General features: G+C 34.3%; 3 protein-coding genes across 3 annotated transcripts in view; 2 read left to right on the top strand and 1 right to left on the bottom strand.

The window, feature by feature from the left end:
- The window catches only part of LOC113512207 (glutamate decarboxylase), an 84240-nt gene extending 65105 nt beyond the window's left edge, over positions 1–19135 (bottom strand). The window contains exon 1 of the mRNA XM_052898401.1: positions 15560–19135. The gene's annotated coding sequence lies outside the window, so the exon portion shown is untranslated. The remainder of the gene's footprint in view (positions 1–15559) is intronic.
- On the top strand, positions 2710–15143 carry LOC113517952 (uncharacterized). The gene is made up of 5 exons (XM_052898403.1): positions 2710–2777; positions 7409–7694; positions 11050–11199; positions 12331–12441; positions 13850–15143. The coding sequence occupies exons 2-5, from the start codon at positions 7409–7411 to the stop codon at positions 14011–14013; spliced, it is 711 nt and encodes a 236-aa protein (XP_052754363.1). The 5' UTR covers positions 2710–2777; the 3' UTR covers positions 14014–15143.
- A 3841-nt stretch (positions 19136–22976) lies between the features above and the next one.
- On the top strand, positions 22977–24248 carry LOC128201407 (uncharacterized). Its single transcript, XM_052898227.1, has one exon. The coding sequence runs from the start codon at positions 22977–22979 to the stop codon at positions 24246–24248; it is 1272 nt and encodes a 423-aa protein (XP_052754187.1).
- The last annotated feature ends 1803 nt before the right edge of the window (positions 24249–26051 follow it).

The raw sequence follows: 26051 nt of genomic DNA, 5'->3' as shown, positions 1-26051 counted from the left end.
GGAGAAAGCATCTCTGAAACCGCGTTGTACGCGACCATTTAGGCTGTAAGGTATGAGGGTGAACTCCCTGCCGATAGCGAGCCGTACGATGATAGAAAGTGGCCGTAGGCATCATATTGAATAATTCCTCTGAGCACAATCCGTTGTATAAGCGGTAGAACACGCAGAGTGAGGCAAAATCTCTCCTAAGACTTAAGGGTTCGATACCGCTTGCAAGCATGGGATCATCGACAATTCTCATAGCTCGTCGTTGCACTGAGTCGAAGGGTTCAAGCTGGTATCTAGGTGCTCCCGCCCATAAGTGACAGCAATACTCCATATGGGGCCGGATTTGCGATTTGTAAAGCATTAATCGCTGATCCGGCGTGAAGTAATGCTTCGCTCTATTGAGCACACCGAGTTTTTTGGATGCCAGCTTCACCTTATCTTCGAGGTGGCCACGGAACTGTACGTCACTAGAGATGTCGACACCAAGGATCCCAATGCTTTTAGAGATGTTAAGAGACGTGCCTTGGAACTGTGGGGCCACAGCAAATGGGGTTTTTTTAGCGGTGAACGCGCAAGCTTGTGTCTTAGAGGGGTTAAATTGGACCAAGTTTTGTCGACAACTTAGAATGGCAAACAAGCTGACGGTCCACCTGATGGAAAGTGGTAACCGTCGCCTATAGACATGAGCAGCACCGTGGACATAACAGAGTATACTGTTTCGCACATGATACCCCCCATGCGTTGCCATTCCTGAGGACTTAGGTGTTATTCCTCTGTACTCAGTAAATTCACGCCATATCCCACCCTTCAAACCGAAACACAGCCATGCAAACACAACTGCTTCACGGTTGAAACACGAATGGGACAGAGGTACCCAAGCAATCGACTTTTGTACAAAGTCTCCCTCTGGTAAAATAATTCAATATGGCGTAAAAACTGAAGGTTTACCTGATGGAAAATGGTAACTGTTGAATATAGACATGAACACATCGCCGTGCGTGTCCCGGCATAGAACCGCCCCTACCTTTCGCGTGGGTGTCGTAAGAGGTGACTAAAGGAAGACAAGGGATGGGTAGCATCGTCCCTCTTAAAACATCTCTAAAAGCTTAACTGCGGTTGCCAGCCTGCCTGCCAAGCGTGACAACTACTGGCAAAACTCCCTTTATGGGGAAGGCTTATGTCCAGCGGTGGACAGTTAACGGCTGAAATAATTAGGACATGAACAGTACCATGGACAGCACTGAACACTTTATACAGCCGTGGTACTTCTCCAATGTGGGAAAGAGTGGATTATTTTTTTAATGGATGAAAATGGAATGGTTACCATGCTTGTGCTATAAATTTACGCTGGCAGGGCACCCGTGAGGAATGATAGGTGAGGAAGAAGCAGATCAGTTGGCCTATCGTAATGAAAATTAAAGATGGTTTTCTCCCAGAGGAAAATATTAGGTCAACCCCCATGCACGGGTAGGTATTGTCAGTAATGCAGACTACCAGCCCCATTGCTAGCAATATACCCTATCAGATTACCTGCCATCCGTCACTAGTGCCCCGCTATATATAATTTTTTTTGATGGGTGAAAATGGTATGGTAACCCCGCCTGCGCTAACGCGATACGCTGGCGGGGCACCAGTGAAGGATGATAGATGAGAATGAAAAAGGTCAGTTAGCCCATCATGATGAATTCATCAGGAATTAACCATGATAGTTTCCAGGGGGAACCGCGAGGAGGTCGACCTGGTTGGGTATATTGCTAGCAATGGGATTCTCAGTCTCCATTACTAACAATTCCTCTCCCCCGAGCTATATACCATTAGTGCTACCATTCCATTATCATCCATTAAAAAAAATACCTCCACGTGCTCGCTGTCTTAATTTTTCTATTGTGATGGATGATAGGTGAGAATGAAAAGGTACATCAGTTAGTGCGTCGTGACGAATACATCTGGAATTCAGCACAATGGTTTCCAGGGGGGAGCGCGTGGAGGTCGACGCGACGGGGCATATTGGTAGCCATGGGACTGATAGTCCGCATTAATAACAACCCTTCCCCCTCCCCTTGACCCCAATTGACCTGGTTTATCACCTATCAATCATCAAAAAATTAAAAAGTTCTAAGCAACTAAAAACATAATTTTTTTTAAATCATAAAACTACAGTATTGTTTTCTTTAAAAAGGCTGTATTAAGGTTTCTTCAGGGTCGAAAACGCACACGTGACACGCCTAATGTTGCAGGCGGCCATAGGCTACAGCAAGGGTGGTCAAATATTTTGACAGTCGGGCCATATTGCAGATGAAAATTTGACAACGGGCCAGTTTTTTTTTTTTTTTTTATTTTAAGTTTAATTTTTGCTAAGGATGTCAATTAATGAATTTTAAAACCAACATTTTTGAATTAAAATATTTATTAAGCTCTGAAAAGAGCGGTGTGTCCGGGAGAAAATTTTGGCTCCCACCGGCCCTGATAATGTGTATAAGTATCGCTTAATATTTTATCTAAATATTTTTTATGCACCAATTTATGTTAGACAAACACTAACATTTGTGTTTTTAATAATAATATATCCAATGCTTCAGGGGCCAGACAAAATTCTACCGGCCAATTGCCCAGGTCTGGGCCACAGTGACCGTTCACCATCAGACGGGCTGTACGCTTGTTTGCCACCTTTGTGTTATAAAAAACAATGCAGTCTCTGCAGCAATATTAACCTACATTTAAGTGAAATAGAAATTCAGTAGCCAACACTGCACTGTCACTTCAGAAGGCGCTCCGTAAAAGGAATTGCGGTGAGTAATTATGCAATTGTCTACAAATAATATTTTTAAGCAATTAAATTTAAATAACATTAAATAAATACAAAATTTTTTTTATACAACTTAGAATGGCAAACAAGCTGGCGGCCCACCTGATGGAAAGTGGTAACCGTCGCCTATAGACATGAGCAGTACCGTGGACATAACAGAGTATACTGTTTCGCCCATGATACCCCCCATGCGTTGCCATTCCTGAGAGCTCAGATGTTATTCCTCTGTACCCTGTAAATTCACGCCATATCCCACCCTTCAAACCGAAACACAGCCATGCAAACACAACTGCTTCACGGTTGAAACACGAATGGGGCAGAGGTACCCAAGCAATCGATTTTGTACAAAGTCTCCCTCTGGTGAGACTTTGTACACTTTGTTTCTCTACTGGCAAACCCCTACTTATGGGGGAGGCCTATGTCCACCAGTGTACTCTTTACCGCTAATATGAAATGGTAGGCATACGGTATCAAGTTAAAATATTGAGAGGTAAGCTTAGAGAAATAAATGGCACAGTATCGATCCCAATTATATACACTTTTTATAATTACTCTGGTTGTCTGGAAGAGATCGCTCTTAGCGATAAGGTCGCCCATTGTTTTCTCATTGTGATTATTTCTTGTAATTGTTTATATTTACAATAAGTTTACTATTATAATCTTTTGAAGGAAACAATAAAGAGTATCTATCTATCTATCTATATGATTATGCAGTACATACATAAAATTCCATGGCCATCACATAGTATACTGTGACACCCACACACCTGCGTGTCACCGAGCGTTCTCAACGCTTATTGGATTTTAATAATGCCTACTTAAAACTTTTTACTTAACTCTCAAAGTGTCAGAGGCAAAGATGAAATGTCGATAAAGGTCGGTTAGAACCAAAAACTTTTAGTGCCTACACAAGAGTTGTACATAATACCAAGTTGGCGTATATAACGATGTTACATAAACTGCCTCGATCAATACACGACTCGTTCCGTCTCACTCTAACATTGTTATACCGTCTCTCTCCCCCGTAGTACAACCTACATTGTGGTGGCCACGGGAGTACAATTATTTGTCAAATAAATTGTAAATGAAATAATTTTATATTTATCGAATAATAATATATCATGGGCGAAACAGTATACTCTGTTATGTCCATGCTACTGCTCATGTCTATAGGCGACGGTTGCCACTTTCCATCAGGTGGGCCGTCAGCTCGTTTGCCATTCTAAGTTGTATAAAAAAAAAATGTTATTAGTAAAATAATGTAATATTTGTGAAACAATTGTCGGAGACAACAAAAACACAGTAAGCTCATTAATTTACATACATACATACATATCTGTCACGCCTGTCTCCCATTAGGGTAGGCAGAAACAATGGAACGCCAAATGCTTCGATTCAAACAGACTTCTTTCGCTTCCTCCACATTCATCAATCTTTTCATACACGCTCGCCGGTTACGGGTACATTTAATTTGTCTTTTACCTTTATTTATATAAATAGACATCGAATAAAATATAAACGAAATATTGTGAAAAATTTTAAATAGAAGATTTTTTTTATACAACTTAGAATGGCAAACAAGCTGACGGCCCACCTGATGGAAAGTGGTAACCGTCGCCTATAGACATGAGCAGTACCATGGACATAACAGAGTATACTGTTTCGCCCATGATACCCCCATGCGTTGCCATTCCTGAGGACTCAGGTGTTATACCTCTGTACCCAGTAAACTCACGCCATATCCCAACCTTCAAACCGAAACACAGCCATGCAAACACAACTGCTTCACGGTTGAAACACGAATGGGGCAGAGGTGCCCAAGCAATTGACTTTTGTACAGAGTCTCCCTCTGGTGGATATACAATGGCAATGGCGCCAGTGAAGGATGAAATGATGAAGATAAAGTCAGGTCAATCAACCCACCAAGTGGATTTTTTTAAAGGGTGATAATGGAATGGTAACCCCGCCTGCGCTATCGGTATACAATGGCGGGACACCAGTGATAGATGACTGATGAAGAAGAAAGCAGGCCAGTTAGCCCATCCTGACGAATTCAACTAGAATTGGCCACGATGGTTTCCACCACAGGGGGAACCATGTGAAGGTCGACCTGACAGGGTATATTGCTAGTAATGGGGCTATTTGACCTTATTACTAACAATCTCTTCCCCCCCCCCCTCATAGTGGATTCGGTAGTAATTAAATACGACGGTTTCTAGAGGGAGACTGCGGGGAGGTCGACCTGATATTGTTAACAATAGGGCTATTAGAAGTATTTAAAGGTTATCATTATGACTGTTAGCGAGAGAGTGAGAGGCGTGCGGTGCAGTATCCCTTTCTAAAGAAATGACGTCAAAATGACAAGGGTCTTAATCCGTCTGACCTACTTACTGATCAATGATTTTACTAGACGTAAAATCTATAACATTGGGGTCGACTCTGAGACACCATTTCTTTAAAACTATGTCCAAGATTAACTTAAATTACAACAATAATAATATCATAGTGAAAAAATCATTTGAAATACCGATAGGAACAGTTTCTTGTAGATTTAAGTCCAGTTTTATTACAAATACTAAATTTGTAGTCCACAAAATAATAATTTAGCGAAAATACCAAATCAAAATATTGGTATTAGAGATAAGTGTAGAGAAATAAAAAAAAAAGAATGGAATTCCTATTATCTATTTATTTTATTTCTCGAAATAGTATATTTATGTTCACATACTGGCCACTAATAAAATTGTAAGCACTGGCCGGCAACAATCTGTTGCATTTATTCTTTCAATGAATAAATCAGTGTTCAACCAACTTGCTTGCGTATCACTACAGTATACTCTGTTATGTCCATGGTACTGCTCGTGTCTATAGACGACGGTTACCACTTTCCATCAGGTGGGCCGTCAGATTGTTTGCCATTCTAAGTTGCATAAAAAAAAAAGTGGAAAGACTAAATCTTTGTTAAAATATGTTTAGGAAAACGACGTTTCGGAATCGGTTCCATTGCGTTCGTAGCGACTTTTCGTAGAGCGTCGTAGCACCTCGTAGCGTTTAGTCTACGAAATACATAAGTTTACGGACTAGTCAAACGATTTGTTCGCGTATTAATTTGTCCTTATTGTTTGCGTCGTTTTTATTTCAGCCGTAAACTGTCCACTGCTGGACATAAGCCTTTCCCATAAGGAGAGTTTTGGCCGTAGTTGCCACGTTTGGTAGACAAGTTGGTAATCACAGTTAGGCTTTTAGAGATGTTTTAAGAGGGACGCTGCTGTTCATCCCTCGCCCATTAAGTGTTCTTAGTCGCCTCTTACGACACCCACGGGAAAGGAAGGGGTGGCTTATTCTATGCCAGAAATAATTTACCTATCATCATGCCAGAATTATAAATGGTATCATTAGAAAAGATTTTCATAGGCGTGTATCTGGAAGTCGAATTAAAAATCATAGGTTTTTTCTGGTAATTGATTTATTTTAATAATTTGTTTTAAAAAGCAAAAGATATTGTCATATTATTCGAGTAACAAAGTGTAAATATGATGCCTACGGCCACTTTCTATCATCGTACGGCTCGCCATCGACAGGGAGTTCACCCTCATACCTTACAGCCTAAATGGTCGCGTACAACGCGGTTTCAGAGGTGCTTCCTCCCACGAACACTCAGGTTATGGAATGAGCTCCCTGCCGAGGTTTTCCCAAGAGACTACAGCATGGGGTTCTTCAAAAGGGGGTAAAGAGGTTTCTTCAGGGTCGGCAACGCGCGCGTAATACCTCTGGTATTGCAGGCGTTCATAGGCTACGGTTACTGCTTAGTTGTTTATATTCATACAAATTCATTATTTATACTATAATTTAACTTTACAACTGAATTAGAGCAAAACAACGTTCCAAAAGGGGCGGTAATGAAAAAACAATTACAATTAAAAAATATCTTTTAAAACAAATCTTTATTTCTTGTCGCATATGGTAAAAGAAATAAAGAAATAATTATTGGAACACAAATACTTCTTTTTTTATTTTTATTTTTTTATGCGACCAAACGGTGAGTATCTGCTTTTAAAAACGAAAACGTAGTCGCGAGCAAGCGAGTGTACCAGAGGGAGACTTTGTACAAAAGTCGATTGCTTGGGTACTTCTGTCCCAATCGTGTTTCAACCGTGAAGCAGTTGTGTTTGCGTGGCTGTGTTTCGGTTTGAAGGGTGGGATATGGCGTGAATTTACTGGGTACAGAGGAATAACACCTGAGTCCTCAGGAATGGCAACGCATGGGGGGTATCATGGGCGAAACAGTACACTCTGTTATGTCCACAGTACTGCTCATGTCTATAGGCGACGGTTACCACTTTCCATCAGGTGGGCCGTCAGCTAGTTTGCCATTTTATTTGTGTAAAAAAAAAAAATAAATAAAAAAAACCCCTATATGACATATAGTTTTGTCTCTGAGTCTATATTTAAAATCTTTGCTCATTCTTTTCCTTTCTAATCATTTATTTTCTTAAAAAAAATTAGTGCTTAGCGGATTCTGGTTAATTAAAATGCCAGCCTGACTATCGGGGGCTTTATTTTTTTTTAATAAGAGCAAAGAAATTTTGAAAAAGGAACACCGATATTTCACAGATGGCGGGAAAATTTTTCACCCTCGCTTTGGGCGTGGTCCTATTCGGTTTTGCGTCAAGCGAGACCCTCCAATTAGACGACAATGTGCCTGAGGAGCAGCCAATCGAAACGCAAGTACAAAACGTTGAAAAGAGACGGCTGGAGACACCCGAAGTGGTTCTGCAGTTGAAATACGACGGCGGCGAATTGAATAGGATATATCTCGCCCAGTTCAGAAAGGGGATGGATACGTGGACACCCTCAGTGCCCGCTCGCAAGAATCTGTGTGCGGACCTGTGCCACGCAGGTTCTTGGCTGTTTATGTTTTGTTCCTTTTGTTCTGTTTTTTTTTTTTTATTGGTGAAGGAAATGTTTTGTACAGCCATGTTCGTTTGTGTTTAATGTTTCGTGATTGTGTAAATAATGTATAAATAAATTATAAAAGATCTGTAATGATCGTTAGAAAAAACATATTTTCTGTGATGACGTTGTGTTGAAAATATTTTTTTAAGGTAAGTTTATTTATATAGATTTATTTGAATCATTTTAACATACGTAAATTAACAAAATTCTTACAAATAAATAAATGAATTATATTATTTAAATAAAAGTTGATTAAATATATATTTATTTTTAAAATGTATATAAAAATTTTTGTGTACGTCCAAATTAGTTAAAAAAAAATATTAAGAGACATAAGTTTTTTGTCGACCTTTCTCAACCGACTTTAACAGATGTTCTGAATCTAACTTTAAATTTGCACACAGATATGTCACAGCATATTTTTTATAAATTCTGCACCGATTTAGATTATTCCTTTTAGAAATAACCCATTTTAATCCTATAGTAATTTTATCATAATTAAAATGGGAATTGAATTGTGAAACATAATTTAAATTAATAGAGACCATTATTAAAAGAACCGACGGCAAAAAATATGCACGTTCACATAAAAAAAAAATTGAATAGTTTATACTCTTTTTTTTATACAACTTAGAATGGCAAACAAGCTGACGGCCCACCTGATGGAAAGTGGTATCCGTCGCCTATAGACATGACCAGTAGCATGCACATAACAGAGTATACTGTTTCGCCCATGACACCCCCCATGCGTTGCCATTCCTGAGGACTCAGGTGTTATTCCTGTATTGTTCCTGTCTGTAGGTATATATAGGTTATTGCAGGGAGTCAGTGGCTTAGGACCGTTCTGTATGGCAGTCTATGGGGCAGGCCTATGTCCAGCAGTGGACTGATAATGGCTGAAATGATAATAGGTGACGATTACCACTTTCCATAGGCTTGTTTTTTATTCTAAGTTGCATAAAAATTTATGGTCGAGGGATGGACAGATAAGTTCTCTTAAACGCCTCTTAAGACACCCACGGGAAACGAAGGGATGGCCCATTCTATGCGGGGACCACACGGCATTTACTCATGTACAACCTAGTATATTTTATGGATCTATATATGCTTAACAATTACCAGAATTGTCGATAAAAAATCAAGTACCTTAACTTCGTCACACCCATTTTATTTTTCTGCAAATATTTCTCAAAAAAAATCTCGAATATTCACCTAAAATTGTCACTAAACTCCCATTGTAGTAATGCAATTTCTGTTATGCCCGCGTACTTTATAATTTGCTGTCATGTTTCACCTTTCAAACCGTAACAGCCGTTCAAGTACAGTTGCTTCACGTTAGAGACACGACGGAGGTTAAATCTAAGAAAAAGAAATTACATAGAAGGAATGATAAAGCAAAAACTGTAAATCATATGGTTGCCTTCTTTCTTCTTATGCAAATATAATTAGTAAAAAGAGGACGAAAGATACACCATCAATTGCTATTTTTCTCAATTCATAGCAGGCTAGTGTATAGAAAATGTTTGATATGTCAATTATTTGTCAATGACAAATTTTACATTACTAGATTATATATTCGACACAGTTTATGTAGAAAGTATGCAAGCGGATTGTATCTGAATTTGGTAGGGTTATACGACCGTATAACATTGTCTGTACACTAGCTTGCTATGAATTGAGAAACTGCATAGCAACTGATGGATGTATCTTTCGTCCTCTTTTTACTAATTATATTTGCATAAGGAGAAAGGAGGCGACCATTTGATTTACAATTTTTATTTTATCATTCCTTCTATGTCAAATTAACTTTACACGAGCAAAAACTATTTCTATTCTATATTCCATTTTCGAATTAGATTTTTTTTTGACACATCAATTAATATCGACATAAGATTGTCTAAAACTAAACATATTTTTAAAAAAGAGTTTAAAATGTATTTAATTAATAAACAAAAAAATGGTTTACCTAATAAGTATGTAGCGGGAATATGTATCGCTTGAGTGCTTGAAAGGAATAGAAAGTGACCTCTGACTACCCCTCTTCTAATGGTATTTGTTATTTATTTATTTAGTACTAGCGGCCCGTCCCAACTACGCACGAGTGCACATTTTTACAACATAAAAAAAGTGGTTATTATGACATAACGACAATAGTTGGACATATAGTATCGCGAAGTTTTTTGTAGCTATTAATATTTTCTTCAATATTGTAGAACATACTTTTGTTCTATCACCAATAGTTTCCGCAGCGCACGCGACCAAAGATATTTTATAGCATTTTTTATACACCTTGAGTTACGTTACTAAAGTTTTAGTAAAGGTCCCTCATCTTTTCTAGCAATAAATATAGCCTATGTTACTCAGGGTGAATGTAGCTTTCTAATGGTGAACGAATTTTTGAAATCGGTAACTTAGTTTTTGAGTTTATTCATTACAAACATACACACACAAAAATACAAATCTTTCCTCTTTATAAAAAAGTAGTAGATAAAATATTAAACGGTATGTTTAATATTGTAATGGACACAGGCATTATATTTTATTCATATTTCTTTTTTTATTATTATTTTTATTAAGGAATTTCGCGGCTGACTCTTGCCCACAACAGAATATCAGGTTTTGCTCTTTCTAGGGCAAAACAATAAACTGAGTTGTGACCATTTTGTGTCACTATGGCACGCGCATGTAACAAGGAAATTGTTCTTTTTACATATTTTGCTTTTTTTTTGTATATGCATTCTTTTATCTCTTTTTACTTTGAAGGTTTTTTCAAAGTAAAGATTTGTTTGTTTTTCTGTTAGCTTTAATTTTGGTAATGACACATTTTTTTTTGTAAAAACTGAACTTCCTGTCGAGGTTTTACCAAGAGACTACAGCATGTTTTTACAACACAGGGGGCAAATGAGCATGCAGCTCACCTGATGGTAAGTGACTACCGCCGTCCATGATCACCCGCAACACCAGCGGCATTGCAAGTGTGCTGCCGGCCTTTTAAAAAGGAATACGCTCTTTTCTTGAAGGTTATGTTGTCGTATCGGTTCGGAAATACTGCTGCTGTAAGTTGATTCTAAAGAATGGTTGTGCGTGGAAGAAAGTGCCTTGAAAAACGCACGATGGAGGAACGCCACTCGTTCAGATGGTTGGGATGAAAGAATGAAAGCGTGGAGTAAAGAGGTTTCTTCAGGGCTGGCGACACAAAACAAGCGTTCACAGGCTACGGTAACCACTTACCATCAGGTGGGCTGTAAATTATAAAAAAATATTATATACACATACAATAAATTAATTTTCTTTACCAGGATTGGGTGGAGACGTCTGCGGCGCTGCCTGCCACGACCTCATACCAATAGGTCTGCAGAGTGCCTTGACAGACACCGGCAATGCCACTGACGTTGTCTATGGACATCCGAGATTCGACGTGTGCCCCACACTGTGCGACAACTACCTTGGTAAGCTTCACAACTCTACTTGAGTTCCCTAATAACATACCTTATTTTAACGGTGACAAACTGCTGGGAGAAATGGAGTGTCATTGAATATTACGTGATATGTTTGTTTTTTTTTTAATGGATGACAATGGAGTGATAACCCCGCCTGCGCTAACGGTATACGCTAGTGGGGCATCGGTGAGGGATGATAGGTGAGGATGAAAAGGCAGGCCAGTTAGCCCATCGTGATGAGTACACCAGAAACACAACACGATGGTTTCCAGGGGGGACCAGGTGGAGGTCGATCTGACAGGGTACATTGCTAACAATGTGGCTGATAATCCGTATTACTAACAAACCCTATATAATATGCAAATGTTGTTAGGCAATTTATTAGATAACAGTAGATGCTCCTCCATAGACCTACCCTTTGTCTTTTTCTCAATGTCCTCTACCCAAAGGTTGTCTGGAAGAGATTGCTCAGCGACAAGGCCGCCTTTTGTATCACTTCTCATTAATATTTACTGCATTTGTTATTTCTCTTTTTACTTGGTGCAATAACAGTATTACAGACGTTCATAGGCTACGGTAACCACTTACTATCAGGTGGGCCATATGCTTGTTTGTCACCTCAATGGTATAAAAAAAAACATATAATCACAATACCTATTAGAACCTAAAAGAGTAGCTGTTGAGTTACTTTTGGCTTCTTCTCAGTTGATAACAACGTCTCGAAAGCAGTAGGTACAATTATAATAAATTGACGATTTAAATGAGCTTGTAAACAAGTCTGTTGGAATAAAGATTTATTCTATTCTATTCTTTATTCTGTTCTGTTCTATTCTGTTCTGTTCTATTCACTAACTAAAATAACTGGCTTTGTTTTACATGAGATCTTACAATTTTTTATATCGGAAGAATTGCGTTGCGGGACTTGACTTTTTTTTACATTTTACGTTTTTGTTTTTTATACAACTTACAATAGCAAACAAGCTGACGGCCCACCTGATGGAAAGTAGTAACCGTCGCCTATAGACATAAGCAGTACCTTTCGTTTGTTCGTTACATAAGCGGTAACGTTTCTGAAGGTATTTATTTTTAAACCTGTTATCCGTGTGAAACCGACGTTAAATACATTTGTATTGTTACCAGGCGATCCACTTTGCAATTGTGCTAAAAAGGAAGACGAGATTCTAGACAAGAATGTGGACTGGATCAGAATATGCGCGGCTTTTTGCGTTGAAGATCATTACGTGCTTGGTGGTAAGTGACAACTCCATACTAAAAAGTGGGTCAGAGGGAGGATATGTCCCATATATAAGAGTTTTTTTTTCATACAACTTAGAATGGCAAACAAGCTGACGGCCCACCTGATGGAAAGTGGTAACCGTCGCCTATAAACATGAGCAAGTACCATGGACATAACAGAGTATACTGTTTCACCCATGATATACCCCACATACGTTGCCATTTCTGAGGACTCGAATGTTATTCCTCTGTACCCAGTAAATTTACGCTATATCCCACCCTTCAAACCGAAACACAGCCATGCAAACACAACTGCTTCACGGTAGAAACACGAATGTGACAGAGATACCCAAGCAAACGAATTTTGTACAGTCTCCCTCTGGTTAAATTTAATTAACCAGTCATGTATATAAACCATAGTTTTCCAAACTGTTTTGGACAAGAAGCCCCTTTCCCAAAATGAACTGAAATCTCAGATCTTTATAGCTAAATTACTTCAAAAAATCTCGTGTTTTTATTTCTGTTGATACAAAATTCTTACCAATTTAAATACTATGCGCTTGTATAAGTGAGTAAATTTGATTCATCAAAATATAATAAAATAAATATATATAAAATTTAGTAAAATATCAAAATATCAAACAATGACATTTCCTTCTAAAATATCAATCATTCTTTTAAACAAGTTGGTACAAGTAACACAAATTATACAGTTTCTTGAAAGTTGGCAATAACAAATGTACAGTTTTCTCTCTATTGATAATTAATTATTGTCTATGTTTCGGTTTGAAGGGTGAATTTACTGGGTACAGAGGAATAACACCTGAGTCCTCAGGAATGGCAACGCATGGGGGGTATCATGGGCGAAACAGTATACTCTGTTATGTCCATGGTACTGCTCATGTCTATAGGCGACGGTTACCACTTTCCATCAAGTGGGCCATCAGCTTGTTTATCATTCTAAGTTGTATAAAAAAAAATTAACTCTTTTTGTTCTTGGCAATAAATGTTTTCTTTCCTCTTTCTTTCTTCAGTCTTTTCAACAAAAATCCTTGTTTTTATCTATATATATATATATATAAATTTTGTAATAGTCCACTAAGGGAGGGCGAAGGATGGACAGCAGCGTCCCTCTTGAAACATCTCTAAAAGCCACCTGACAAGTATGGCAACTATTGGATAAACCCCAAAGAGAAGGCTCATGTCCAGCAGTGGACAGCTAAAGGCTGATGTGATGACGATGATGATACATTTTATACCTAGAGTCCAGGTGCTAGACTAATACAAAAAGACACGCTCATGAGTACAAATGTTTGAGTTCGGGTCTCGAATCCATAAGCATAGGAATGTGAGGCAATGCATTAAACCACTGCCCCATCAAAGCCGCCATACCATAGTCAAACAACTATTATATTTTCCATAGGTTGTCCACCATGCGAGCAGATTACCACACTAATCCCCACCAGGTCATTAGGCACCACACGTACCCTGAACACTGCTGACGGCTGGTCAGCCTGGTGTGACGCACAATGTCGCCAGGGGCAGGGCGGTGCGGCTTGCAACTGTGATCGGACCCCATTCCAGTAATTACAGATCAGTAATCACATCAAGATGTAATATTACAAGAATCACTCGTAATATAATGTTACAAATGATCACCTGTAATGTTACAATTGGTCACTCGTAACACTTACATTACAAGTGATCAATTGTAACATTCACTTGTAATGTAACATTACAAGTGATCACTTGTAATCTAATGTTACAAATGGTTAGTTGTAATGGAATATAACAGTTACAATAAAGAGATTACATGCCAACTTTTAACGTTCAATTGTATTGTAATATGTTATTTTGACAACAGAAATTATTGTAAAATATAAATATGATCAATTTATATTACAAAGTCTCTATTATTTCATTAAATGTCAAATTTAAATAATATAAAAAATATAAATGGAAAGAACATATATTTAAATATATAAAAAAAGTTTAAAGAAAAAAGTTAAGTTTATTAATATTCAAATATAATATATTACATTACAAATGAACAGTTCACGCCTAATTGTAAAGGAAATTTTAATTCTTATAAACTAATATTTTATTGTATAACGCAATTGATTTATTATATATATGCAAGTAGTCATAATGTACTTTGCAAATAAAAATATATGTATATTATATATAAAATGTAATTTAATTCACCAATAACTTTAATAGCAATATTGCCGATTTCACAGATGATTGTTTTGTATTTTTCTTTTTATTTATATTATGTATATTTATTATATATATTCGACGAGTATAAATTATGAATCTATATTTCGTACAGTAAATGTTTAATTTAAAATCGGAACCACCTAATATTCACTAGTTAATATTTAACCAATATAATAAATAATATCTTAATGCACTTTATTTAAATTATTAATCTTAATTACAATTATATTTCCATTTTTTTCTAGTTTTAGAAATAGCGTAAGGTAAGTACATGGCTTAAAAGGTTATAATATTATTGAATATTAATAAATAATAAACAAGTATTTATTCTTTAATGATAAATAATTGTAATTTAAATGTAATTAACATAAAAATACTGTGTGAAAGACAATATATAATTGTAAATGTTGTAATTGTAAATGCACTTTATACATTTAATGTAACTTAGTCGATGTTATTTTTAATTTCATTTATCACATTAAATTGTGTTCCTATTATTTTATTTTTTTATTTCATTTACATTTCCTTTGAACCTACCAGTCAATTATAATTAATTTTGACTCCCTAAATTTTTCAATTTTACAATTCGTATGGTCATAGTGAAAATAATGTAGGCGCGTCAATGTCATAGTAGGTTGTGTTTTTGTAAATTGTAAACGTCAAAATTCGTGCTTGAAATATATGTTGTAGATGTTTTACAATAATCGTTAGTAATATATAATTAATATTATATATTAAGTGTAATTAATATAATGATAAAAATCGGTATAGTTCCGGATTACCTCATTAATTGCAGTTTAATTAATTATTTTTTAAATTTATAATTTGCTAAAATCATTGAAACTGTATAAAATTAAGTAAATGTGTGCTTACATAATAAATTAATAATAAATAATTAAATTCATAGACTTACGTTACGTAGCAGTAAATACAAGTATATACGGCATAATCACTTGTTAAGAATACTTTAAACACATTAAAAATACATTAATATAAATCAAAGATTGTCATACACAGATCTGTACGGCTGTATGGGTATTCTCTATTATATTATAATAAAACAAGAGTTATTACAAAACCGACAAACAAACGTGACAATATCACAGAAACAACTAATTTTGATGTATGAAATTTTTAAAGATCTATTTTAGGATCTAGCGTCATTCGCAGCTGTATTTAATGCATTTTATAATGCATGATATAGAAAGTGTTAGAAGTGATCTTTTGAATTTCTTATAAATTGTACCATGGACATAATAGTGTAGGTATTCTGTAAAATCAATGCTACTATTCATGTCTAGGCCTGACACCTATTTATAAAAACTTTATTTACTTTTTATTGAATAGATTACAAAAAAAAATCTGCTACAAATAACAGGCTTAATGCTATATAGCATTCTCTTACAGAAAATCAACTTTTGAAAAAACAGAAATGCGGTGAAAAATATAGAAAATTGAAATATCCTTCAATCATTATGTACAACAAATTAAAAAATATATATCAGTTGTTTTTTTCCTTAATTTCGTCAATAATTATTGCGTCCTTAAACTCATTAACTCATAAAACAGTTGGGTCAGTTACGGTTTGTTGGTTTAAATAATAATTTACTTTATCACAATTTAATAGAGTATAAATAAAATAAATATGTAAATAAATAGAGATTAGAGAGAGAGAAAATACGCGCATAAATAAAATTTACACAAGAATTTAAATATTTTTAATCCGACTATATTGTTTATATATAATACGCGATAACTTTACCCAGTAACTGTGAATTAATTTTATTTCATCTTTTTTTATATTTATTCTTTAAAATTTGATATTTATGCAAATCAAAAAGACCTGTTAGGTATATTTAAGGAAAGAATGCGCGCGTGTTTGTTTTCAAAATCAAATTAATATTAGATTTCATCAATTCTCTCTCAGGTATTTATACTACATGTAAATACGTCTTATCGACATTTATCTATATGTTGCAAAAGAAAAGTGGATCAGAAATATCATGATTACTAAAACACGATAGCTTCGTGAATATTTTGTATAATAAATTACATAGGGGGTACTATACAATATACATTTCATATGAAATCGTGCCACATCCCGTATCATCTTCTATCGAAGATAGGTCATCATCAAGACTCACTTATTTCGAACTGCTGAGAAAGCAAATGTTTTCGGCCACATGTTCTGCGATCGTTAATTGTTTTATTATAACTTAAATACAGACGAGATAAAATCAAATTCTTCAGCATTTTTTTAAGGCAGTGTTCTCTAACAGTGAAATATTCACCAGTTTCATTAGTAGAACACTAAAATATTCCAGCAAAAATATACTAATCATTTCTATTTAGGCCTATATATTGATTATTCATGCAAAAAAAAACACATGTAAATATCCAGTCAGTTCAGTTCTATATGTTTCAGAGTCCTATGATCTAAATTCACCAATTATTTTGAGTCCCCAGCTTCCTGATTGAAGAGATGCGTGCTTGATTAATTGAGCCATCAATTAATCATAGACTAGATTAAAATAGATATTGCAATTGCATATTCTTTACGTAACAGTTCTTGAAATCGAAGTTTATACATTGTGTAAAAAATCTATGTCAAAAGTGGTTTAAATTGACAGTATTAGGCCACTAATGAGGGGTGATAAATAAGGATGAAATCAGATGAGCTATCCCATCGTGACTAATTTACAACAATATTTATTCCATTTTATAATAACTGTCTTGGTTTCAATCTATTTATTATCAATTAAGTATATTCCTTAGCGCATTTATTAGTATCAACTTATATTTATGGAACAGAATACAGACGTTGTCTATTTTGAGTATGAATGAGATGTATGTATCAATACTAGATAGATAATTAGCTATAGGAATCAACCAAGAATTATCACAACAAACAATATCACGTGAGTCTTCCAATAGAATAATAATTGTAAATATAATTTATTATTGTAAATTATTAATTGTAAATACAATTTAAGTAAATAAATGTTGTTAAATTTCTAAATTAAAATGTTAGTAGTTCATTGTAATTTGTAAATTCATTAATTAACAATTAATTATTATGGCTTAAAATAATTACACAAACTATATGTTTACATTATAAGCATTTAATGTAATTTATAAATATTTAAAAACATATTTGTCTATAATGTTCACTAAAATTTTATATTCATGTTTGTATTTAGTGCACCTATTCGTCTTTAGAGTATAAAATTGTCTTTACATTATATTTCATAGTATAAAATCTTCTTCTGGTAAATGAATATTATTTAATCGATATTTAAACGAAGCAGGTTCATAATTTCTACTCATACATTATACTATTTTATCTATTCTAGGTAGATATTTGAAAAAAGAATCTAACTGGATAAATCTCATTGTCTATGGCTTTGTTCATGTTATACGTCGCGGACTGCAGAAGGCTTATTAATGATCGCAGTTGCTATCCTTAATCTATGGCTTATTGTAAATGTTTAAAACCCGACAGGTTTGCAAATTAATTTAAGCTGCCCAACTACTGCTACTCATTGACAAGTTGGTATTAAAATAATAGACAAATCAGGTTAATTTGTAGTCACATAATGTAAATCTGACGAGCTTGGAAAATATCATAATAAGCCCCCGGATACTTATCTAAGCGCACCTACTTGAACATAACGTGCAGTAAAACTTCGAATATCTACAATCTATGTATTTCATATGAAATTTATACAGATAATGAAGTTTGCACAGTTGATTTTTTTTTTATCTACTGCGACCCCTCTGATAAAAAATAGGCATTGCAACCTATGGACATCTGCAACAGAAGGAGTGTTACGTATTGCTGACCCTGAAGTATCCGATTTTTCATTAACTTTAATAAAAAAAAAACATATGTACCTATAGTAGTTACATAAATATATTACAAATATTTTAAAGCGCGCTTTATGTACGTAAATAAAATGTAATGTAACGCACAATACATACTTATATATAATACAATAATAAGTACTTATTTACAAAATTTAAATAATAGTGTATACATAATACATATGTAATATTTTATATTTAAAGAACATTTTAGACTATCATGAATTAACTTCCCTTAACCACGATAACTTTAAACATATAATAAACCTATTTTAGGGATTAAGGTATTCTTTTTTTTTAATCAAATAATAAAATTTAAAAAAGTCGACAAATAAGACGGCAGTAGTTCATATAGACACACACATGCATATTAATTAAAACTGTGCATGCATGCATGCATGTACAGTTTTAATTAATAGAAATCCTATATTCAGTTGACGGTTGAAATGAATGTAATGTAAAATTTTGGAGTATCAATTCTTGTACAAATACGTACGTATTATAAAACATCCGTGATTTCCCATCTTTACAAAGATAAAATAAACTAAAAGACTAAAACTATACTCATATTTGTTTAATATATAATTAAATATAGATATGTATGTATATATAATTGATATGCAGGATTCGCTTCTGGTCTCGCTCGCCACCTCCCTAAGTTATATATCAAAATAACATTAACTTTATGACAGAAGTTGTATGTAATAATGTTTATTTAGCTCCTTTTCATGTATTTTGTACTTATATCAATAAAAAAAAAAAAAAACAACATATAAATGTACCTATTTACTGGGAGTACGCTGATGTAATTTTTTTTCTTTCTTTATTTAGAATTTTAAAATAAAATAATGATATTATTATTTAATTGTGTAATCTTAATTTTTATGTTGTTTTTTATGTCTTAAGTAACATGTATAATTTATATTTTTTTTTTATTTTTTCTTAAAAAAGAGTGTATCTAATTTAATGAATGATATTATTTAAGTGAAAAGTTTGTTCAGTGTATGTGTAAATAAATTAATAATATCAGTAATATGTAACATTACACACATGTTATATTACATAAGCACATGTTACATAACATACATTGTAATTAATATACATGTTACGTAACTTGCATGTTATATTACAACAAAAACATGCATCTACACTTTAATCTTAATTTAACTACTAGTACACATAATTGTAATACATTCACAAGAAAAAAAAAACTTATACTCACACTCTCTTTGGCCTAGTACCCATATAGATATACACAAGTACTGTTAATTAGTAATTAAGTAGTTTAAATATAATATATGTTTAATAAGTAAAATACATTGCGTTTATCGACACCATATCATGTAAAAATTATTCTAAAAAATTTATTGTTGTATTTAAATGTTAAATTATTTACTTGTAAAATAAACAATATACTCAATATTTAAAATATATAATAAATTTATAATTATTATAACTTATCATTAATATTTACACGAATAAGTACACATATTGAATCGTATCTTTAACTATCTATTGCTGAACACAAGCCTCCCCCTTGGAGGGTTTTACCAGTTGCCACGCTTAACAGGTGGATTGGCAACCGCAATTAGGTTCTGGAGATGTTTTAAGAGGTACGCTGCCCATCTCTCGCGCTCCCACAGTCGCCTCTTACGACATCTACGGGAAAAGAAGGGGTGGCCTATTCTATGGTGAAGCCACATGACAATCATTAATACTTCTTAAAATTCAATCTATAAGATATTGTGTATTAGTTTACGATTACTAAATTCCAGCGTGCATTATAAAAAAGTGGTAAATTTTACAAAATATATTCAAAAAATAACCAAAATATCCCTATGATCCATTCGTTTAATCTCGTTCGACTATGCCCATCGTTTGTTGAATTAGTTGGCTAAGAATGATACCTAATATTAACATAATATTTTTAAATCGTCAGTAATGGGAATCTAACAGCTACTTGCTAGCAATTTGCTCTATCTACATATGGTTGACCTCCATATGGGTCTCCCTGCTTTATCCTCACCTATCATCTTTCAGTGCCGTCCCGCCAGCGTATACCGATAGCGCAAGCGGGACTGTCATTCAATTATCACCCATTAAAAAAAAGGTTAAAATAATAAGCGTGATGTGTTGTTTTCTCTGTGGATGCTGTGTATGTGTGTAAATGTGTGTGTAAAACCTAGTGTATATATTGATAAAAGAGGCAGTAGGCACTTTAGTCCTCAAATGTGGTGACTTATGATGGGCATAGGTCGTAACAATTATCTATGGCGTTTTTCAAGTATTCTATCAGGTGTACCATAAACTAATTTGTAAAGTAAATTATTCGAATATTAGTATGTATATTGAAAATTAAAGTCGTGTACCTACATATGTTTATTATTTATATTTCAACTAATTTACGTTAAGGTAGAATCATGTTGCGGAACTTCAAACCAAAGGGGCGTAATAGGTACATACAAAAATCAATTTTAAATATAAATACAAAAGTTTACATATAATAGCAATTTACTTATATAATAAAATTGTAATTTGACGAGGACTGTACATGTATATATAGGGACACATTTGAGAAAAAATAATGTTATTTTTTCTCAAATATCTTCTATGTATGTAAGGTTAAATTTTTGTTACACACACACACACACACATACACACGCGCGCACGCACATACACACACACACATGCACATGCACACGCACACACACACGTACACACACATTATATTATATTGTTTCGACTTCATCTGGAATTCTTTTTTCGAATAAAGTGTAGGTGCATACATTTCAAAATAATGACATTGTTTTCACACCTAATAGATTTTGCACGAACACGCCCTTTTGGTTTGCACATTATTTAAGTATATATATATATATCTAATTAAGGCGGGAAACATAGATATTAATAATAAATAGTATATATTCGCTGTTGTTATGACAATAAATCAATGTATAGATAAAGATTTAAAAATATAACCTTGTATTTATGCCTACTTCATCAGTAAGTTTTTTTTTTATAAAAAACCAGCATTTTTTTTTATTTAGCTATGTGAGTGTTGCACATTACTATGTATTTATTTATAGGATTATTTATTCTACCTTTATTGTAAATAAATAATTTTATGTTATTGGAGAATTAGGTGATGCCAATAAAAAAAATTAGAAATAATTAATTTACTGGGGGAAATAAAAATAGTAATTTACATAAAAATAAAACATATCTAATTTTTTTATATTTTTGTGTACGATCCTGTGAATGGTTTTACTGTTTTTAAATTGTATATATATTTTTTTTAATTATCAATAATTAATGACATTCGTACATTTCTGTTTATTAAATTATAGCATAAAAAATATATATTTACTGTACTGTCGATGTTTAAATATGTGACAATGTTTTTTTATATGGGCTTGTCATTAAATAATCAGCACGTATTATGTATTGTTACATATAGCCTAGTTCGTGTAGAATTAATATTAATTTTTTTTTTTTTTAAATAAATCATTTGTTATTCGCCTCTTAAATAACCAGTGATCCAGTTTTGTAGGAGAAATTATTGATATTTATAAGTAATCTGTGGTAAGTCTAATTTATAACATAATTGTTGTGAAACCTCTTTGTATTTTTTATTATTTATTTTTGTCAATGACAATATATATATACGCTATTGTTTTTTCTTCGCCTGCTTCCATCGTTATCTAATTTTATTTTATTTTATTTTATTTATATATTATTCGGATTACTCACATTTTGGCGACCGTGATCAGCGTAAAAATGGAACAGGCATTATTACAAAGAAAAGTAGTACGTCGTCGTTTTACTATGTGTGCTAAACGTATAGAAGATTTTCTAGAGAAGAATGATAAAACAGGTATGAGCGCGGAAATATTAAATATCACCAAAATTTTCGACGAATTAACATTCCTCCAAAACAAATTAATGGATTTGTGGTTGAACATGGAGGAACGGGACGAAAATTTTTTCGATGATGATTTAGAACTGTCCGAGGCTTACACCAGTAAATTCTATTTGTTGAAACACAAAGTCAGCGAGAACTGCAGTCCTGCGGTAGCCCGCTCTTCGGCCTCTGATACTGTAATTAAAGCAGATAGTGAGAGTGGAGAGACTTCCCAAAGGCATCGTCGCCACTTTCGTCTTCCGAAGTTACAGCTTACTTTATTGAACGAAGAGATAAAAAGTTGGATTCCATTCTGGACACAGTTCAAGAAGATTGACTGCGACAGCGACATAGATGATGAAGATAAATTTCAATATCTCCTACAAAGTATTGAGAAAGGTTGTAACGCCAGGAGTTAGTGGAAAGTTTTCCACCCTCAGCAGAAAACTACCCAAAGGTAATGCAACAGCTCAAACAAAGGTATGGAAAAGATGAACTTATAATAGAATATTACGTTAGAGAACTCTTAAAGTTAACAATCGTCCAAAGGAACGATAATTCTAAGATGGCCACTCGTATCCTATATGATAAACTAATGACTCAGATTCTTGCTTTAGAATCTCTCGGCGTGACGCAAGATAAGTATGCCGCCTTTTTATTTCCAATGGTGGAATCTGCACTGCCGGAAGACATATTACGCGCATGGAACAGATGTCAGGCGAACGTCGCGACTAACGATAAAGAAAAGAGTCAGCTGACACAATTGTTACATTTTGTTCGTAAGGAAGTTGAATCTGAAGAAAAAATTAATTTATCACGAGGAGGTTTTTCTAGCGTGGATCCAAATCCTGTAATTCCGTCAGCAAGTTTTTTAAGTACAGCTGTCAGAAACAAAGAGAAAAATGTCGTGCATACTAAAAATGAAATAAGAGAATGTGTATGGTGCGATAAACCCACGCATAATAGTTCTGAATGTAAAAGACCTATTAAATGGGATTTAGAAGAAAAGAAAGATTTTCTGAAAAAGAAGAATACATGTTTGATATGTCTAAAAATTGGACATCATGCAAAAAAATGTAGAAAATATCCCAAATGCATTGTTTGTGAAAAAAGACATTATCCCATTATGTGTGCCGAATTACCTAAGATTTCAAAGAAGGCAGAAGATCAAGTACTTAAACAGTCTATAAAACCGAGTACAGTTTTATTGCAAACTGTCAAACTAAATTTAGTATACAAAGAGAAAACCATTACAGTGAGAGCCCTTTTGGATTCAGGTGCTCAACGCTCTTTTATAAGGTCAGATGCAATCGAGAAATTGAATATTAAACCTACAGGTAATGAACACTTAAGGCACAATTTGTTCGGCGGAGTAGTGACTAAATTAAAAAATCATAGATTATTTATATTAAATTGCAAAAGCCTCAATAGTAAGTATGAAATTCAAATAGAGACACTTGAGCAGAGGAAAATATGCGATAATTTGCCAAAGATAAAGTCAGGCTCACTTTTGTCACAACTACAGGATAAAGGTATTGAGATCACTGATTGTATTAATGAAGTGACAGAGATTTCTTTATTAATTGGTTCTGATGTTTTAGGTTCGTTGTACACTGGGCGATCAGAACATGTAAGTGACAATTTGGTGGCGATCGAGACAAAATTTGGTTGGGTAATTCAGGGATCTACTTCTGGTACGTATTGTAATTTTACTTCAATACACGCTTGTTCATTTGATATTGATGACCTGTGGAAACTTGAATCAATAGGTATAAAAGATGAGGCGCAGGTTAAAAGTTCTCGGAAGCGTGAGGAAGAAGTTGAGAATTTTTTTTAGAGAAACTGTAAACATAAATGGTGAGAATAGGTATGAAATTAGTTTACCATGGAAGGATACAGCAGACATTTTATCTTCTAACTTTAATTTAGCAATAAAACGTCTTCACTCAACTACTAATAAGCTTACAAAATTAGGCTTATTGAACGCGTATGGTGAGGTGTTCAACGAATGGTTAAATAGTAACATAATTGAGGAGATTATGGGTGATAATATTCAAACCGGACATTATTTGCCTCATCACGCTGTTGTTAAAGAATCTAGCCTTACGACTAAAATTCGCCCTGTGTTTGATGCATCTGCTACGACTAAAGAAGGTGTCAGTCTTAATTCTTGTCTAGAAAAAGGAAGCAATCTTATAGAATTAATACCAAAATTACTTATTCAATTTAGAAAAGGCAAGATAGGTATTATCGCCGATATAAAAAAGGCCTTTTTACAAATATCTATCCATCCAAATGATCGCAAGTTTCTCAAATTTTTATGGTGGGACAACCCTAGCAGCTCAGATAGAAAATTAAAAGTTTTTAGACACCGTCGTGTAGTGTTTGGTGTTAAAACGAGTCCATACCTTCTATCAGCTACTATTCTATACCACCTCGAGAAATATGTAGGCGATACTGCCAGTCAATTGAGAAAGAGCTTTTATGTTGATAATTGTGTAGTCAGTGTTAACAATGAAGCTGAAATGAAAAAATTCATGAATGAAGCTCTGCACATAATGAACGAAGGTAAGTTTGAATTAAGATGTTGGGTGACTGGCCCTACTTTAGATAAAAATCAAGCAGATACCTCTGTATTAGGAGTTACTTGGGATGCTCAAAATGATGAACTCTATTGTAAAGTTCCTTTTTTCAAACAAGTTACAGATAAGCTTACAAAAAGGACATTGTTATCAATGGCGCAAAGCATTTTCGATCCAATCGGGTTTCTCTGTCCTACCACACTGATACCGAAACTATTAATACAAAAGTGCTGGGAAAAGTCTATGGACTGGGACAAAGAACTTACCTTAGAATTGGGAAAATCAGCAAGAGAATGGCTTCATCATGTAAATGCTATCGAAAAATGTCGTATTCCAAGAAGATTGAGTGTATCAAATTTATCTGGTAGCAATAACACCATTCATGTTTTTAGTGATGCAAGCCAATACGCTTATTCTGGATGCGTCTTTCTGCGATCGGAACATGATAATATGGTAACAGTACAACTTGTTCTTGCTAAAAGTAGAGTTACTCCATTGAAACCAGTTACAATGCCAAGACTTGAATTAATTGCAGCTTTGTTAGCCACACGATTGGCTACAGAAGCCAAATTTTCATTGCAGCTGAATTGCAAAGAATACTACTGGACTGATTCTAGCATTGTGTTAGCATGGATAAGACGGCAATCAGGTCTAAATGTTTTTGTTCACAATAGAGTGAAAGAGATTACAGAAAGAAGTAACAGAGATGCTTGGCGTCATGTACCTGGTGAACTTAACCCAGCTGATCTTCCATCAAGAGGATGCAATGCTCAAAATTTATTGAAAAGTCGATGGTGGGAGGGTCCAGCTTGGCTTCATAATTCACAATCAGCGTGGCCCAATTCTGATGTTGCTCCAGATGAAAATGAAGTCAACAAGGAAGTAAAGAAAAGCTGTTTAACTGTGCAAGAAGGTACCAAATTTTCTGACAGACTTCTTCATTTTGGGAAGTATTCAAAAATTGTTAGAACCGTTGCATGGTGCTTGAGATTTTCCAAGTTCTATCGACAGTATAGAAGTTATAAAGATATTACTGCTGAAGAGTATGAAAGAGCAGA

The sequence above is a fragment of the Galleria mellonella genome, unplaced genomic scaffold, assembly GCF_026898425.1.
Source record: "Galleria mellonella isolate WM207_F2 unplaced genomic scaffold, CSIRO_AGI_GalMel_v1 utg424, whole genome shotgun sequence".
Taxonomy (NCBI): Eukaryota; Metazoa; Arthropoda; class Insecta; order Lepidoptera; family Pyralidae; genus Galleria; species Galleria mellonella.
The sequence above is the reverse complement of the archived record's forward strand: the minus strand, read 5'-3'. Positions and strand labels throughout refer to the sequence as shown.

What these genes read in the sequence shown, in the direction of transcription:
- LOC113517952 (XM_052898403.1), top strand. Translation starts at nt 7,409, where the DNA reads ATGGCGGGAAAATTTTTCACCCTCGCTTTGGGCGTGGTCCTATTCGGT. An exon ending in TGCGGACCTGTGCCACGCAG is followed by an intron (nt 7,695 to 11,049) that starts GTTCTTGGCTGT and finishes TTTCTTTACCAG; the next exon opens with GATTGGGTGGAGACGTCTGC. An exon ending in ACTGTGCGACAACTACCTTG is followed by an intron (nt 11,200 to 12,330) that starts GTAAGCTTCACA and finishes TATTGTTACCAG; the next exon opens with GCGATCCACTTTGCAATTGT.
- LOC128201407 (XM_052898227.1), top strand. Translation starts at nt 22,977, where the DNA reads ATGGCCACTCGTATCCTATATGATAAACTAATGACTCAGATTCTTGCT.